Source organism: Centruroides sculpturatus, unplaced genomic scaffold (assembly GCF_000671375.1).
Source record: "Centruroides sculpturatus isolate CEXI.00-Female unplaced genomic scaffold, Cexi_2.0 scaffold747, whole genome shotgun sequence".
Taxonomy (NCBI): Eukaryota; Metazoa; Arthropoda; class Arachnida; order Scorpiones; family Buthidae; genus Centruroides; species Centruroides sculpturatus.
In genome coordinates, this window is record NW_019385048.1 from 225,639 (window position 1) to 240,872 (window position 15,234).

The 15,234-nt window shown below is 38.2% G+C and overlaps 2 protein-coding genes across 8 annotated transcripts; one reads left to right on the top strand and one right to left on the bottom strand.

Annotated features, from left to right (window-relative positions):
• The first annotated feature begins 1,268 nt into the window (after positions 1 to 1,268).
• On the top strand, positions 1,269 to 15,081 carry LOC111633897 (superoxide dismutase [Cu-Zn]-like). 4 transcript variants are annotated; one of them, XM_023378547.1, is made up of 8 exons: positions 1,271 to 1,454; positions 1,518 to 1,686; positions 1,818 to 1,975; positions 14,013 to 14,080; positions 14,184 to 14,280; positions 14,356 to 14,425; positions 14,492 to 14,609; positions 14,940 to 15,081. In XM_023378547.1, the coding sequence occupies exons 3-8, from the start codon at positions 1,963 to 1,965 to the stop codon at positions 15,048 to 15,050; spliced, it is 477 nt and encodes a 158-aa protein (XP_023234315.1). In that variant the 5' UTR covers positions 1,271 to 1,454; positions 1,518 to 1,686; positions 1,818 to 1,962; the 3' UTR covers positions 15,051 to 15,081. The 4 variants fall into 4 exon arrangements, with proteins under 4 accessions (XP_023234313.1, XP_023234314.1, XP_023234315.1 ...); XM_023378545.1 differs by lacking the exon at positions 1,818 to 1,975 and having other exon boundaries at positions 1,269 to 1,454; XM_023378546.1 differs by lacking the exon at positions 1,818 to 1,975 and having other exon boundaries at positions 1,269 to 1,454; positions 1,527 to 1,686.
• Positions 3,502 to 15,033, bottom strand: LOC111633894 (tigger transposable element-derived protein 4-like). Of its 4 annotated transcripts, none has more exons than XM_023378538.1 (2): positions 14,908 to 15,033; positions 3,502 to 5,046 (listed from the first exon to the last, which is right to left on the bottom strand). In XM_023378538.1, exon 2 carries the CDS (start codon positions 5,034 to 5,036, stop codon positions 3,771 to 3,773), a length of 1,266 nt encoding a protein of 421 aa, XP_023234306.1. In that variant the 5' UTR covers positions 5,037 to 5,046; positions 14,908 to 15,033; the 3' UTR covers positions 3,502 to 3,770. The 4 variants fall into 4 exon arrangements, with proteins under 4 accessions (XP_023234306.1, XP_023234305.1, XP_023234307.1 ...); XM_023378537.1 differs by lacking the exon at positions 14,908 to 15,033 and adding an exon at positions 10,357 to 10,664; XM_023378539.1 differs by lacking the exon at positions 14,908 to 15,033 and adding an exon at positions 9,145 to 9,259.
• Positions 15,082 to 15,234: the final 153 nt, after the last annotated feature.

The following is a 15,234-nucleotide window of genomic DNA, read 5'->3' on the forward strand; positions in this document are numbered from 1 at the left end:
AAAACCCGGGAACTCTACGCGGCCAGCTGTTAATCGGTTCGATCAGGATTATCTGACCACCGGTGCCAATAATCCTAATTGAGCTTAATTCCGAATTAAAAACAACAGGGGCGGGGCATACGTGTTCCTATTGCACATCAGCAAACGGGAAGTGACGCCATTATTCGTCTTTCGTTTCGAAGATTTCGAGTGCTGGCGGCCCATTTTTTATAAGTTTATGGCAATCCGCATATATTTCGAGACTATTTATATATTTATTTAATACTTTCTTAATTACTTTCGTATTTATAGTTGCTAGACGTAAACGATTCCCGTTCCAGACGATAATAATGGCGGTGCTTCCGTTTCTATTTTACCTCTCAAAATTTACTTTCAAAGTAATTTTTAAATAAAAATTTTATCACGTAAATCTCTTCCGAAAGTATCCATCTCTCTCGTAGCCAATTGAGGTCATTAATTCAATATAATTCTTTGTTTCGTTAAGGCCTTCGGGTCCTTAAACATCCTTATAAATGCCACGTAATTTTAAAAAATCCGAACGAATAACCACAAAAAATTCGCATAAAATTTTGTTAACAACCAATTGGAGTAAAATATTGAAATTTGTGTGTATTTTGAGCAGGCGTTGCACATTGTCGGCCCGGCCTAATCCATTGTTTATCGTTATCGTTTCAGTGTATCATCCTCGAGATGATTTATATAAAATTTTTATTGCGGATGATGCTAAATTTTCGTTGACGTTCGTTACACACGAATTTTCCAAAAGCACTTGTCATTGTCAGCGTAAGAAATAGTAAAAATAGCGCTCGATTTATTTATTGATAGACAAACTTTCTGTATATTTTCTTTGTTACATTTTATTAATAGGAATTTTTCAGTGTCGTAGTTACTGTTGTTTATAGTAAGGGAATTTACAGACTTTTACCGGAGGAATTCCCTAGTGTTTTACAGCAGTTCGTGGGAAAATGCATGCAGTCGAGCGTCACAAATGTCACAAACGTGTGCGTAACGATGTCTTGCTGTATGGTTATTTTCTACACTTTCGTCTTTCACCTTGATTTCCTCCATTTCAACTACATTTTTAATTTCCATTTACGAGAAAACTGACGTTTATCCGAAAACACGCACACGCGCACGCAACTACACAGTCACACACTACACACGTCTAACACACGCACACCATCATTATCGTCCATTGCAACTACAGCAATTACGTCGTATACAATGGCACAATGGGCATTATTAAAAATTCGATTATTAGAAAATATTATTTCTAATTGAATTTGACCGTTTAGAACAACAAAAATAACGATATAAACAATCGATTGTTAACTTGGAAATTCGGATATCCTGCATCCGATTATCTTGCTAATTTCATAATAAACGAGCAATTATTTATTGCGATTGCATTTGTAGGCATTTTAATGCATAAAACTAAATGCACAACTAAAAAAGTAACAAAGGCTTTGTTTTGAAAGTGGGAAACGGAGTAATCCACGTTATATCGTTTCTAATAGGAAAATTAGTTTCGGTTTTCGAACTTTTAGGGACGAATTATGTTCGAAAACCATTCGTATTCGACAATCAAAGACGAAAGAGAGAATCCTCAAAAATGGTGAAATTAAAGTATTTTCTCGCGAATGGCCACAAGCGAAGAGCGAGAACGGGAAGAAATGGTTCGAAAAGGTACCCTTTAAGATGCTAATAATACTGTTTTATTAAAACAAATAAGACGGAGCGGTTTTAATAAAAATAGGACCAGACCGTCTTCATCACATTTACTACTTAACGCATCTATTTCGGCCATTTGTCTTTAGTCTAATTTAAGCGCCGTTCCTTCATTGTTCCGGTTTACTTCCTCTGCCAGTTCACGGAATAAGTCGGCACAATATTGGCTTATCGTACAAAAAGTTGCGCCTCTTTTAGATGCCCTATTAAAATAAGAAATTGGAAGAAAGAACAATGAGAGCGACGGGTAAGTAATAGTGAATGCTCGAGGGATTTCCTTTTTTATATGTCTAGACTGTTCCAGAAAGGTTACTGAACGAGTTTTTAAAATTAAAATAGTTAAGTAGCAATCGCGTGATTGCCGAATTTAACTTTAGTCAACTGCTGGCGAGTGAAGACCTGTCTGTTGCGCCATTCCGTAATTGGGCTGCAATTTGAAATAAACCAGCAACGAGTTGCTCAACTTTCCCGGCGACATTTAAAAGTTTGGTGGAGCCATCCGTTATCGTATTTTATTTTATCACTGGTTTCGGCTTATAACAGTATTATACTTAGATCCGATTTGTGATTATTTCCCGTTTAGACTGGTTTCTACAAAATATCCGTTTTAACCCGAGTTTACACAGGTTTCATTGTAAACGCGGGTTTATCTCTGCAGACTCAAATATCGTAAATTCCGAAAAAAGCATTACAGAAGGTAAATTGTAATTTTATACGGGTGACACGGCTGATAGATTGTAACGAAATATTAAATCGGTCGGGTTGACGATGCCAAACGGAAGTTTATATCAAAATGCGCTGTAAGTACTCGAAATACTTCATTAAATTTGAAGCGAAACTTCCGGAATGCGATTGGAAGAATACAGATCACGTGTCTCAGACGAAACAGCGATTCTGGTTGGTTACGTGTGACATTTTTCCACACTCGTTCCTTTAATCTATACTAATATTATAAAGAGGTAAAGTTTGTAAGTTTGGATGTAGGGGTAATCTCCGAAACTACTCATCCGATTTCAAAAATTATTTCACCAATATTTAGAATGGACCTTCGGGATGGACATAGGCTGTATATTATTCCGTTCAACATTCATATAAATTAAAAGGTATCATCTAGGGTTAAGGCTTTTATGTCCAACAGATGGCGCTACGAAAACGACGACCTAAGTTTGCTTTTCTGTGAGGATGAACTAAAGCGGATCATCATCTATCTATCTATATAAATAAAAATGTAATGTTCGTTTGTTCCTACCGATTAGCTTTGAAATCTTGACACGACGCTGCATTCGAATACGCACGTTTTTATATAATATACGTGTCGAAATTCCCCCCACTGGGGGAGATGGACAGGGTTAATGCTTATCGTAAAGAACTCGGCTTCTATTCAGAGCCGGCCCTACCATAGGGCGAACGGAGCAGCCGCTCCAGGCGCTAAATCCCAGTGGGCGCCTCAGTGGTAAAGAAAATTAAAGGGTATAAATTAGGGGCAACCAAGGGGGCGCCATAATAGGATCTCGCTCCATCTTAAAACTTGCCTCAGGCCGGCACTGCTTCTATTTATACTATTTTAGATGCGATTTTTTTTTTGCGTTTTTAATTGCGTTTTAATCGGGTACGAGAGAATGTACACTAAGAAGGGATTTTTCGAAAAATTCCCCCTCCCACGGGGGAAGTGTTATACATTTATAATAGATACATTTTGAGCCACAACAACGCGTGCGCGGGGTCTGCTAGTGTTTAATAAAAATAAAACGATTAGTAGAAATTATAGGTTCGAAAATAATGTCATTTATTATCACTTTACGATTATTTTATGTTAAACAATACAAAATGTAAGAAAGTTTCGTCGAAATCTCGATTGGTTACGTGTTTATAAAGAGTATCTTCACTCTTGGTCTACCCGTAAAAGTTTTGGTAAAAATACAACCATAAACGACAAAAACAAGTGCGAATCGTTACAACAGTAACGTGAACTTAAACAATCGAACGGCTCAATAAATAAAGTACCGAAAAAGAAATTTAGAAATTTCGTCCAGTGGGCTCCTTCACTGCAGTTTGGCTCGTTTCGACGAAACACCCGGTACGTTGTGAACGACAGAATTTATTTTTGTAATGGCCGACACGGCTTTGTCTCCCACGTCGAAGCTAGTGACGTAATTCCTGATGGTATCTAAAGCTTGCACGGCTTCCGAGAAGGATGGAATCTTGGAAGGTTCCTCGTCGTCCTCTTCGTTTCCTCTTCCTCTCCTCTGTTTAGTGTAAAGCGTTTGATCGGCCGTCGTCTGGCAGACAGGTACGTCTTCGTCGCAGGACACGTAATGATCGAATTGCAATTTTTCGCTAGGTGTGGCCCGTAGCCAAATGTCCGACGGTACGAAAGGGTGGCACTGCGAATCTTCCTCCCCCATTTCTCTTCTTCTAAGAAATTTCGTCTTCCTAAAACTGCTTACAATGGTGGATTTTTCTACCTCGTCCCAAGCCGATACCGCGAAGTACAGAGCGTCTAACACACTAATTTTAGGCTTGAAAGAACGATCCGTTAACGAAACCCACTTTTGAATCAGGTGTCTTCGATAGTTCCGTTTAAATTCCTCGATCACTCCTTGTTTCAGAGGGCGTAACACGTCATTCTCGTCCGACGGAAAGTATTCGATGTTGATGTTACTTATACGCTCGGTATCGGGAGGATGCGAGGGACTTTGATCCAATAACAAAAGAACGTTTCTGTTTTTGGCCGCCATTTTGGCATCGAGAGCTTTCAGGTAAGCTTCGAAGACTTTACGAGTCATCCACGCGTTCTTGTTTGCTACGTATTTACAAGGAAGCGTGCGAATATTTTTGAAGGATCGAGGATTTTGGTACTTTCCTATAACTAGGAGCGGGAGTTTTTCGGTTCCGGACTGGTTGCAACACAACAATATTGTTAGCCTCTTGCCGATTGGTTCCTGGTGGGTGGCCATGTCTTCGGGTACCAGATCGTAATATATACCGATTTCTTTGGCGCTGAAGACGTCCTCCGATTTGTAATCCTTTGAAACGGTGGAGAACCACGTTTTTTCTTTACTTTCGCTGCTGTAGACGATGGCGTATCGATTTTTGAACCTGTCGATCCACCCGTTACTGGCTTTGAAGTCTTCGATTCCCATCAGATTGGCCATGTGACAAGCCTGTTCTTTTATCATCAGACCGTCGATCAGAACGTCGTACTCTTGAATCTGTTTGATCCATTCCACCATTGCGTACTCCAAATGCGCAAATTTTCCTTCTCGAGAGCGTTTCCTTTTGATGCTGAATTTTTCTACACACCACATGATTTTTTCCCTGAAAAACAATAAAAACGTTAAATTATTTTCCAAATAATAACTGCCATTGTTACAAATAACTCCTAATTCAGTTTATATGTCATAAATTACGTTTCGATACGAATAATAGGCTATACGGCGCTCAAGTATGCGAAATCGTATATTTTGTATATAGGCCTACATCTCATTGTTATATATAATTCTTATAGTTTGAGGTCTTTCAGTTTAGCGCCACACTCGATTTAGTGCCAACTTCGGAAGCGAGCATTTTTCTTCTTTCTAATAAAAATATGTCACAAATGTTTATCGAGACGGAAAAGTCAAATCCAGTCCTAAAATACAAAAGAAAATGTCTGGCTCGCTCCCAAATACATTCGTTATACGTGTGACGAAAACGGGGTAAACATATTTATTCGCGGTGTTAACTGGATAAACAGGAACATAAAATAACCCGAGCGAATTTAAACTTCGATTTAACAATTTGGTGCATTGATTTACTGTGAGAATAGCAAGCACAAATACAGCTGTATTAACTGTATTTGTGCTGTGCAGCTAACACAGCTTATTGTTGACGCGGATACCGTAAATACTCAAGGATACAGAGTTTACAACTCGTTTTACGACTTCCTAAATGTAGCATTTGTAGGATTTAAAGTAACATTCGATAAGCTTTCTCGTATGTCAATAGAGATACAACGATACGTGACGGAGAAGCGTAACGCTCCACGACCTTCGTATAGAGAACTATCGTAAAAACAGTGAAAATAAAGTAAATGAGGCGTGATCAACTCGACTAGTTATTTCGTGGCAGATTACATTCAAATTTTACAAGTCATAATTGTTCGTTCCGTCAACGGTGACGTATTTCCGGGAAGTTTTACGTTTCGTATCAAATAGACAGGTCTCGCCATCTGTTAACTGAAATCGAAACCGTTTTTTACAAACCATAATTTCTACTTTTAGCATATTTTCCCATTTCTTTTTGATTAATCTCGATTTTTACAGTAAAACATTTTCAATTCTCTCGATTTTCCGGCAGAAAAATAGTACATTCGCCGGAACCGACGTCATCAGTGACGTCGCTTCCGTTTAGCCAATCGCCTTTAAAAGACGGAACTTTCTATAATCAATCGCGGGATGAAATTTAAAATTTTCTAGCCAGTGGAAAGTGTAATTTCGAATTTACCAGAGTTAAATGGGAGGAGAATTAAAGAAAATCGATTGGATTACGTCAACGACGGTTAGAAATCGATTAACTTTAAATTACCAAATATTTTTATTGCCATTGTCCTACGTTTAGGGAAATCGAATTTGAGAAATTTTTATGCAGATTATTACGATGTCACTAGAGTGTGTAAGAAATAAACGTCAGGGGCAACCGTTTGTTCAGTATAGTACAGTAGAACCTGTGTAAACCGGAATCGCACGGTACCGAATATTTTTTCCGCTTTGAATAGGTTATTTTCTAACTTAGAAAATCGTTCCGTTCCGAAGAATATTTTTTCGTTTACTCAAGTTCCGTTTTGAATAGGTTTCGCTGTATATATTTTTGCGTCATTCTCGTATAGTTCTTTTGTAACGGAGATGTGTAAAATGGACCATCGTTCTGATAATACGAATGCGCCTATACCAGGGCAGCCAGACGCGTGTGATTTCTGTACCGTCACTTTTTATATTTTTCCTGTTCCGTAGAGAATTTATCGGGTTTCTAGTGTGGGTTTTTCATTATTTGGAAACGTCCTCTCGATACTTAAAAGACGCCAAATAATACGCTCCCAAAAATTTCGGTTGGCACGTGAGAAAATTTTGGCAGCTTATGTTCTATAGGAGCCGGACGGGTCTAAAACCCCCAGGAATTTTTCGAGGAGGGTTCTTCCGGATGCGTCGAGTTCCGTCCCTCACACCAGACCGCGCCATTTTGGGTATGATAATCGAACAAAAATAAATGCAGCGCTCATTACAAATGTTTATTGTTTTCCTACGAACTGCAAAAAATTTCGGTCGTCTTGCTGCCCCCTACTAATGATATGGCAATGTACAGTACGCATCATCGGTATGTAAGCTCTCCCGAACGTCGAGTGAGATGACATTCCAGAATTGTTATTACTGTCGATTCGTTTTAAACCTGTATTATTATCATATTGTACGCGCATTCTGCAATTGTCTACTCTAAATTATGACTTACGACTCGGGGAATTTATTAGGCATAAACTTACAAAATCGAAAGTTTTGGTGGATTCTACATTCGAAGAAATGCAAGACAAGAACGATTTTAATCGATCCGAGCTGAAATTTCACGAAAGAAAAAAAAAATAATAATAATAAAGCAGTGAAAGTCGAAAGGACACCAGGACGACGTGAAATGCTATTTCCCCGTTACGGGCCTCGTCGTCTTTTTTAGAAACCCCCAAATAACGATCGATGACGTCGACTTCGTAGTAGACGGGAGACGTAGACAGACGATATATTTCAGAGATAAGTCGATAAAAATCCAAAAACAAATATTCCGCGAACTAAATAAAGTTGTATTATAATTATTATTCAAACAACACTAACCAGTTTTTTCTATAATAATAATAACAAACCGAAGTATTTTCCTTTACTAGTGTAGCGTTTTCTTGCTATAGACGCACCTGTAGGAAATACGGGAACAAGTTTCCCTTTCTGTTTTCCTCTTAAAAAGGCAATGATCGACTAAGAGGAGGAACGAAAACAAAGAAAACGCGTATAATTCCTTCTACGTCTAATACAATAAGTGTGCGGGGTGAAACTCATGACAGCCAGTGATTGAAAGAGCGTTTGTTTCTTTGCACACGGCAACACGAGACGTGGGCCATCTGCCGAGGCGGAATGCCTCCCCGGAGGACTCTCTGTGGAAAACTGGTCCCTCTTTACGCAAAGAAAACCCGGAAAATTCCACGCGGCCGGATCGTTGGCCAGAAGACAATCCACCACCGACTACCGGTGTTCGGTGGTTTCATCCACTTGGCCACTGGTGAACATTGCATCGTAATTCTCAAATATTTGATTTTATTAGAAATAACGTTAGTGACATTTCAAAACATTTGCAAACGGTCCATATCGCCCAATGTAAAGATGAAGTGGATCATAATTTCCATGTGGGGTGAAAGGACTTCAGTTTTATCCCATGTGGTTCCTGAGCCCTGTTCCTTACCATCATTAGCGTAACAAACCGATCCTAGGGGTTTTGTTTTTCTGGATTGGCACCTAATAATTTCACTTTGGCTTTATCATTTCGGGAATTTTTGGGGCTATTTAGCCTTCTGGAAGCCAAGCCTCCAATCCCTGTCTAGCTAACTATTGACAATCTGCCGGCTCCATTGTGGGTTAGGCCTTGCCCAAAATAGGTGTAGTTTGAGACCACCCACATATACTCCAGTTGTACTATAAACCATACATAACACATAATTTATGTAGTCACATGACTGTCTTTCTTCGACAATCTCGCGACGTCACGGCTCGTGGCGTATCTCTAAAGAATCAATCCGCACCACGTTTCGGACCAGAAAAAACGAGATAAGGAAAAGGCGAAGTGCGTGAGGGATTACCTCTGGTTTGCGATGAGATATGGATTCATTAATTAAGAACAACTACTGTAGCTCGCGCTAATTCCAATTCTAAGGAATCCAAAAATAATCGAGGGGATCTAATATTCGAATTATCGAAATATTGAGAATTATGCGTACAAAACAACGAAAAATTCAGGAGGCATCGCAACTTTTTACAGCTAGAGACAAGAAAAACACGTGGTATTGACAGTGGCCAGTGTTGCAGTTTTGTGTAAAATCTTACCACCAAGAAAACCTCTAAGTATAATAGAAAAACCTCTAAAAACCCTTTAAATAGTTACGAGTTTCGTAAATAATCTAAATAATAGCAGTAACTACAACTATTGATGTCATTCAAACACGTTATTTAAATAATTACAATGGAAGTTGGTTAACTCGAACTGGGATAACTCGAAGTCATTTTGTTTCCCCATCGTCTGGATGTTTACATGTTAAATCAAACCCCAGAATTTTAATTTAAATAAAATAACGTTCATCTGTCGAATAAATTAATCAGAAACGTTGTATAAAGCGCGGGAACCACGTACCACTAAAAATAAACACGGTGTCACATGATGGCGGGCGAGGGGTGGTGATTTCCAGACAGCGTGCCTGACCTATATTCTGTAATTGCCATTCGAACTTGTTTTTTCCAACATTTTTCTTTTTTTTTTAAACTTCATTACTGATTGATTTCTCCAACTAGCTGACGTAATGGAATAAATGGACTTTCGATAAATTAATTTTAAAAAGCGATTATAGTCAGATTCTCTGTAAAAGCCATTGTACTACCAACGCCTCCAAAATGGCGCCATATTGGAGGTATTTGTAGTATACGAATTTACTTTATATCGACGTAGTATTCGAGTATTCGCTAGTAAATTCTTTAAATTTGGGAGAAAAGCCTAAACCTGGCCATTCCGATTACAATCTGCGCATTTCTTTTCCTTTAATCCCGATTATCCGGGGTAATACATATTATCGTTTTAAAGTGTAAGAAAAGTAGTGTATTCGTTTACGGGTTGGCCCAGGATAATGCGAAACCTCGGATAATCGAGGTTCCACAGTAAATTAAACCGTGAATAAATGATTTATGATTTAATAATATCATCGATTAAAACGTTTAGAAGGATTCTAAAAAAAGCATTAAAATCGAATAAGTTTGTCAAAATCGAGAAGCGACGCCATATTTGTTTCCGAACCGAAAAAATTTAAACGATTCTACGTCATATTTTTATAACGGAAACAAAAAGTCGAAACGACACGGAGGACGAAATTTTTTTATTTTTATTTATTTGCTTCGTTACGGACTTCATCGTATTTTCTTACGTGCCCCGGAATAGCGATCGATCGTAGTAAACGGGAGACGTAGAGACGATGCACTTCGAAGACAAGTCGATAAAAATCGAAAAAACAAATATCCCGCCGACTAAATAAGGAAACTGGTGTTAAAAATTACTACACGAAAACACTGCAACCAGTTTTACCTTCTGTAATAATAATAAGCAGGAGAATTTTCCTTTAACTAGTGTAGTGTTTTCGTGCTATAGACTACGTTGAGAAGAAGACGCCAGGAAACAAATGTTCCTCTTCCTGTTTTGCGCTCCCGTATCCAGCAATCACCGTTTCGCGGGGAGGAGTGTCGAGAACAAAGAAAAACAAGCGCCATTCATCCTCCTACGTCACACGGTACCGTTACGTAGCGCGTGTGTTGTAAGCGAATACGTCGTAATCGTCTTTAACAGCGTTATGTCGTTTACCTGTTAGACACAATGGTGCTCAACGTGGAGGGTGGGAGATTCAGTTTTTGAGCGATTTCCATACGTTTCATGTGCGGATTTTTGTCGACTTCTTCCAGTATTTTTAATTTGTCTTCGGTGCTGAGCTGTCTGGGTGCCCTTCTCCTCTCCATTCTTTTCGAAAATTCGTCCACGTGTTCGCTTCTCCGTAGCGTGACGTCGCTGGCATCCGAAATATCGATCGACGGGCTCGACCGTTCGGGTGAAAGTAAAAGGCGATGAGGAAACGGCGAAACGGGTGAAAGAAAATCCATTTTTTGGGGAATTTCCCCGATTTCGGAGTGAGGTGATAATTAATTAATAATTAACTATTCTTTTTAACTGCGGGCGAAGCTTTGTCTATTAGGCCGGTGCAGTTCGGAAATTCTTCGATAGAGGGCTCTATCAACCCGATATTAAGGAGGGTGGAAACTATTGTTTTTGGCAAGGTCTCTGAGCACACGTGACCGGACCCCTTTCTTGAACCTGTAACAAACGTTTAAGATAATAGAAACTTTATCTTTATAGCCGCTTCGTTACTTTTATTCAGTTTCGACAAACGCGTTACACACATGAACACCGTCACACAAAGCCTACTTACTCCCCTAAGCCCTTAATGGAAACTACTTTCGTTAGTTAAATAATAACGACAACGGCAATTAAGGCTGATACATACCTTACAACCTCATTTAAAGTATCTGTTGACGCGCTAATTTACATAATGATCGATAGAATCGGGGTCACCTTTTTATCCTGTTTTATATGGAATATTACAGAATACATTAAACGTAACATAAAAAGTACATAAAAATGTAATTTGTCTGTCCCATGCAACAGTTACATAGATCCGTGTATACACTTACAATTGCACTTCCGCACGGACTCCTGTGTTGTTATGTGCAATGACCTTTTATCCCGTAGATAAAAGATACAGTACTTGCTTACAGATCCAGTCGTAAAGGGTCCTATTTAATTTCATTTGATTTGTTGCCTGTACTTTGTATGCTTGTCGATACGCGTACACGTAGCGTAAAATCGTAAATCGTTGGCTATTGCGTTAAAGTCAAATAATAGTAATACGGATAGTCGTAGATTTACAATAGATTAACAATATATACTTTTTATGGTAAACGTTTTGGCTAGCGGTTAGAGGAAGATTGTGGGCCTGGGGGCCTGGCCGAATAATCGCCTTGCTAAAAAGGCGACTTTTAGCACCCTTTTCCTTAAAAAGAAAACTTTACATTTGGCCCAATGTCTGCTCTCTAATCGACTTACGCGTAGCCTCCTTTCGTTTAGGGCAGTGTTTCTCAACCTCTAACGAATCGTCGCCCCCTTCAGTAAAACCATTACGTAGTATCGCCCCCTTCACTAAAAAATACCAATGCCGAGGGCCAAGACTAAGGCCAAATTCGTACTGCATCCAATAGACTAGTGACTAGTATAATGTTATTTGTTTAATTATCGTACGATATAACGAATAAAATATCTAATTATTCTTAATATAATGTTTTACTATATCGCCCAGAAAATTGTTTTTCGCCCCCCAAAATATAAATTGTTACAAATCACCCCCTCAACATGGAAAAACGCCCACATGGGGGCGATATCGCCCCCGTTGAGAAACACTGGTTTAGGGCCTCTAGATTCGTAACGTGTCATAGTGTATGCAATTGCGTGCGTGCCATTTTACTCGACCCGAAGAACAAGAAGTTACAGCAAGAGAATCGAACTCGGACTCTTCCGGACTCTAGTTCTAACAGTATAATACATGGTCATTCTATCGAAATCGCATTCCCGTCAAAGTATCGCAACTCTGTATTCTACTGTGATGTATATCCCATAAAAATAGTATGTCTCTGTGTTCGTTGCCATTTGTTGCTTATTGCAAAGGAGACACGGAGCCATTTTTCAAGAAAACGTCAGTTAAAAACCAAATAACAAGCTTTCTATTTTTGAGGCAGATATTTATCCTTCACGCAATGGACTTTTGCTGCAAAGAATTAAAACATTTTTGCATGTTTTAAAACTATTTTTAAACTTCAAATTCTGGTTAAACGATCGCTTTCGACCCATTTCTTTCTATATTTAAAATACACCAGAAACTACGAGAGATGTGAACATATTCCCGCATTATTAATAGATTATCAATTAAAAACAAAAAAATATATTTTGTTATTTAATATGACCTATTCGCGTTCGATTGTTAAAAAAATAAACGGAACGACATAAAATTCCCCTTAAGCAAATCAAATGAACTGCCGAACGATCACATGATTAGAGCAAATATAAAGGAGAAAATCTCATTCTGTAGTCGACTCCAGACAAGTAAACATGGCTAAAGTCGCCCTCTTCGCTTTCGTCATCTTCTTGATTGTTTCTGTCAATTCTCAATACTTCTATCCTATGTTGGATAACTTCGCTCCTCTTCATCACGTGGGCCATTCCAAACCTCTGAATGCCATCGCTTACATGGAAGGTCAACACGGCAACGGAATTCTTTACTTTCATCAATCTGTAAGCTAATTATAACCCTTTTATTGTTTTAATCAATTCTTATTTTATGTAATTTGTAAAATTGGCAAGGATTTTGGGTAGGGGTGGACGTGGCAAATCGCTAAAACTTTTAACTGCTGTTTCGAACTCGACGTCGTTGTTACTGTGATAAAGAGGCTATTCTTTAAAAAATGCAATTTTAAGAAAAGTTGAATAGCCTCGTTTTATAGAGGAGACCTTTTTTTCAGAAAGAATGAGCCTTGTTGTGGAGAACAAAGCATGAATTTTTAAAGAAAGGGCTCCCTTTTAGTGAGAAAGCGTTGATTTAGACAAGTTCATCGCCTTTTTTTTTAATTTTAAACAGTAGTTTGAGCCTTTTCATCCTTATAATACTACGAAAATGAATTATATACAGTAAAACCTGTGTAAACCGGAATCGCACTGTTTTCGGCTTGGCAGGTTTTTTAAAATAGAAAATCGCTCCGTTTCGAAGAATTCTTCTCTTGAGGAAAGTTTCCGTTTTAGAGAGTTTGTACTGTATGAAAAAATCAAATAATTAAGGAAATTGTTAGATCAAAATTCGATACGAGTAAGGTAGAGAGACAGTGTTTTTAGCAAGTTCCATATTTTGAATGCCCTGCTTTATATTATTTTTTAATAATTCTTTAAGTCTGAACCAGAAAGCAGGCTAACGAGAAAGGGGAACAACCCGGAAAATTCAATTTCTGTTTATCGAACTAATAAGTTATAATTTGATTTTTTCGATGAAATCGCGTAATCACCCCTCGTTATTTATTTAAATTATTAAAAGTACCAAAGAAACCTGCAAAGATGCGTGAGTCATTTTCAGCCTTCCATTGATAAATTGTCCAATTTCGATAGTTTCGGAGCGTAACTGGGTCAAAAATTGAATATTTTTGATAAGTAAAAGATAAATAAAACTAAAAAACTCGAATATAATAATAAAAAAATTGCTGAAAAAGTCCAATTGCTATTATCATGGAAACGAAGGTGTCGGATTAATTTCGCACCTCCAGCATTTAGTACTAATTTGTTATGGTAATTTTTAAGTTTTATTGCGAATTTTCCTTGATTATTTTTGATAAATTATCTTACAATCAACAAAAATTTACATTTTAAAACAGCGTGGACCGATTGCCATCTTAATATATTATGCCCATGCGGAAAAATATCATATTGCATACAAAAACTGGTACAGAGGAAAAAGTTCATTCTCTTATTAAATAATTTCACTTATTTTTTGCTTCAGTTAACTTTATCGCCAGGAATTTCATAAAATTATCTTTAAATTTCAGTCTCCCGTTAGTCCCGTGATTATAACGGGAGAAATCCACGGTTTGGAAAAGGGTGAACACGGAATGCACGTTCACGAATTTGGAGATTTAACTCATGGTGGGTGTTTATTTTAACAAAGATAAATGGTAATTACACACAGCAGTTTTCTGGTAACGTTTTTCGATTGTCTAGGATGCGAGAGTGCGGGAGAACATTACAACCCCTTCCACAAGAACCACGGAGGACAATTCGACGACGACAGGTAAATTTCTTTTAATTTTCTGATAAACATCGGGTGTGTCAAACTGACTATCCTTCCACATTGCAGACACTTGGGAGATTTGGGTAACATCGTGGCCGGCGCACACGGAGTGGCCAAAGTGTACAAAGTAGATCAAGTGATGAGCCTGTTTGGAGAACATTCCGTGCTCGGAAGAACCATGGTGGTAAGCATTTTGTATCTATTAACACGCGGGATAGTCCAGTTCTTTTAGAAAAAGGAGCACAGAACATAAATATTCAAACACCAAGAAAATTACACTATTGTTTTTCGTAACTGGCTATTTGACACGTGGATTAACGATTGGCTCGAGGTCGAATTTACTTTTTTCACGCGTTCAATAAGAAAATACGTCACTAAACGAAAACAAATGACGGATGGTAACCTTTTTTGACTTGTCCAATTGGAGTGGGAACCGTAAACCCATAATTTACAAATTTAGGTCGATTATAGTTTTTACTTACCTCTGTTTATTAACATAGAGAATCGTTGACAGGTGCACGCCAATCCAGACGATTTAGGACAAGGAGGAGACGAAGAGAGCAAGAAGTCCGGAAATTCCGGCGATCGCGTGGCTTGTGGCATCATTCACTTAATCAAACACTAAAAGACGCAGAACGAGGTTAAGGATACCTGTATATTTTCACATAACCATTATTTATAGTCTAAATTATGTCTAACATCTTACACCAAATTTATTTAATAATTCTGAGCACAATAAAAATTGGGTTGTTTATACTTTGTGGTTTTATATGTAGATTCTCCCGTGTTGGAGCCATTAACCAATGGCC

Bases quoted from the DNA above. Each gene is read 5' to 3' on its own strand.
- LOC111633894 (XM_023378537.1), bottom strand. From the start codon at position 10,649: ATGGATTTTCTTTCACCCGTTTCGCCGTTTCCTCATCGCCTTTTACTT. The intron at 5,047-10,356 runs GTAAACGACATA...ATTGTTTTTCAG, and splicing joins AGCACCATTGTGTCTAACAG to GGAAAAAATCATGTGGTGTG.
- LOC111633897 (XM_023378544.1), top strand. From the start codon at position 12,706: ATGGCTAAAGTCGCCCTCTTCGCTTTCGTCATCTTCTTGATTGTTTCT. The intron at 14,426-14,491 runs GTAAATTTCTTT...TCCACATTGCAG, and splicing joins GGACAATTCGACGACGACAG to ACACTTGGGAGATTTGGGTA. The intron at 14,610-14,939 runs GTAAGCATTTTG...AATCGTTGACAG, and splicing joins TGCTCGGAAGAACCATGGTG to GTGCACGCCAATCCAGACGA.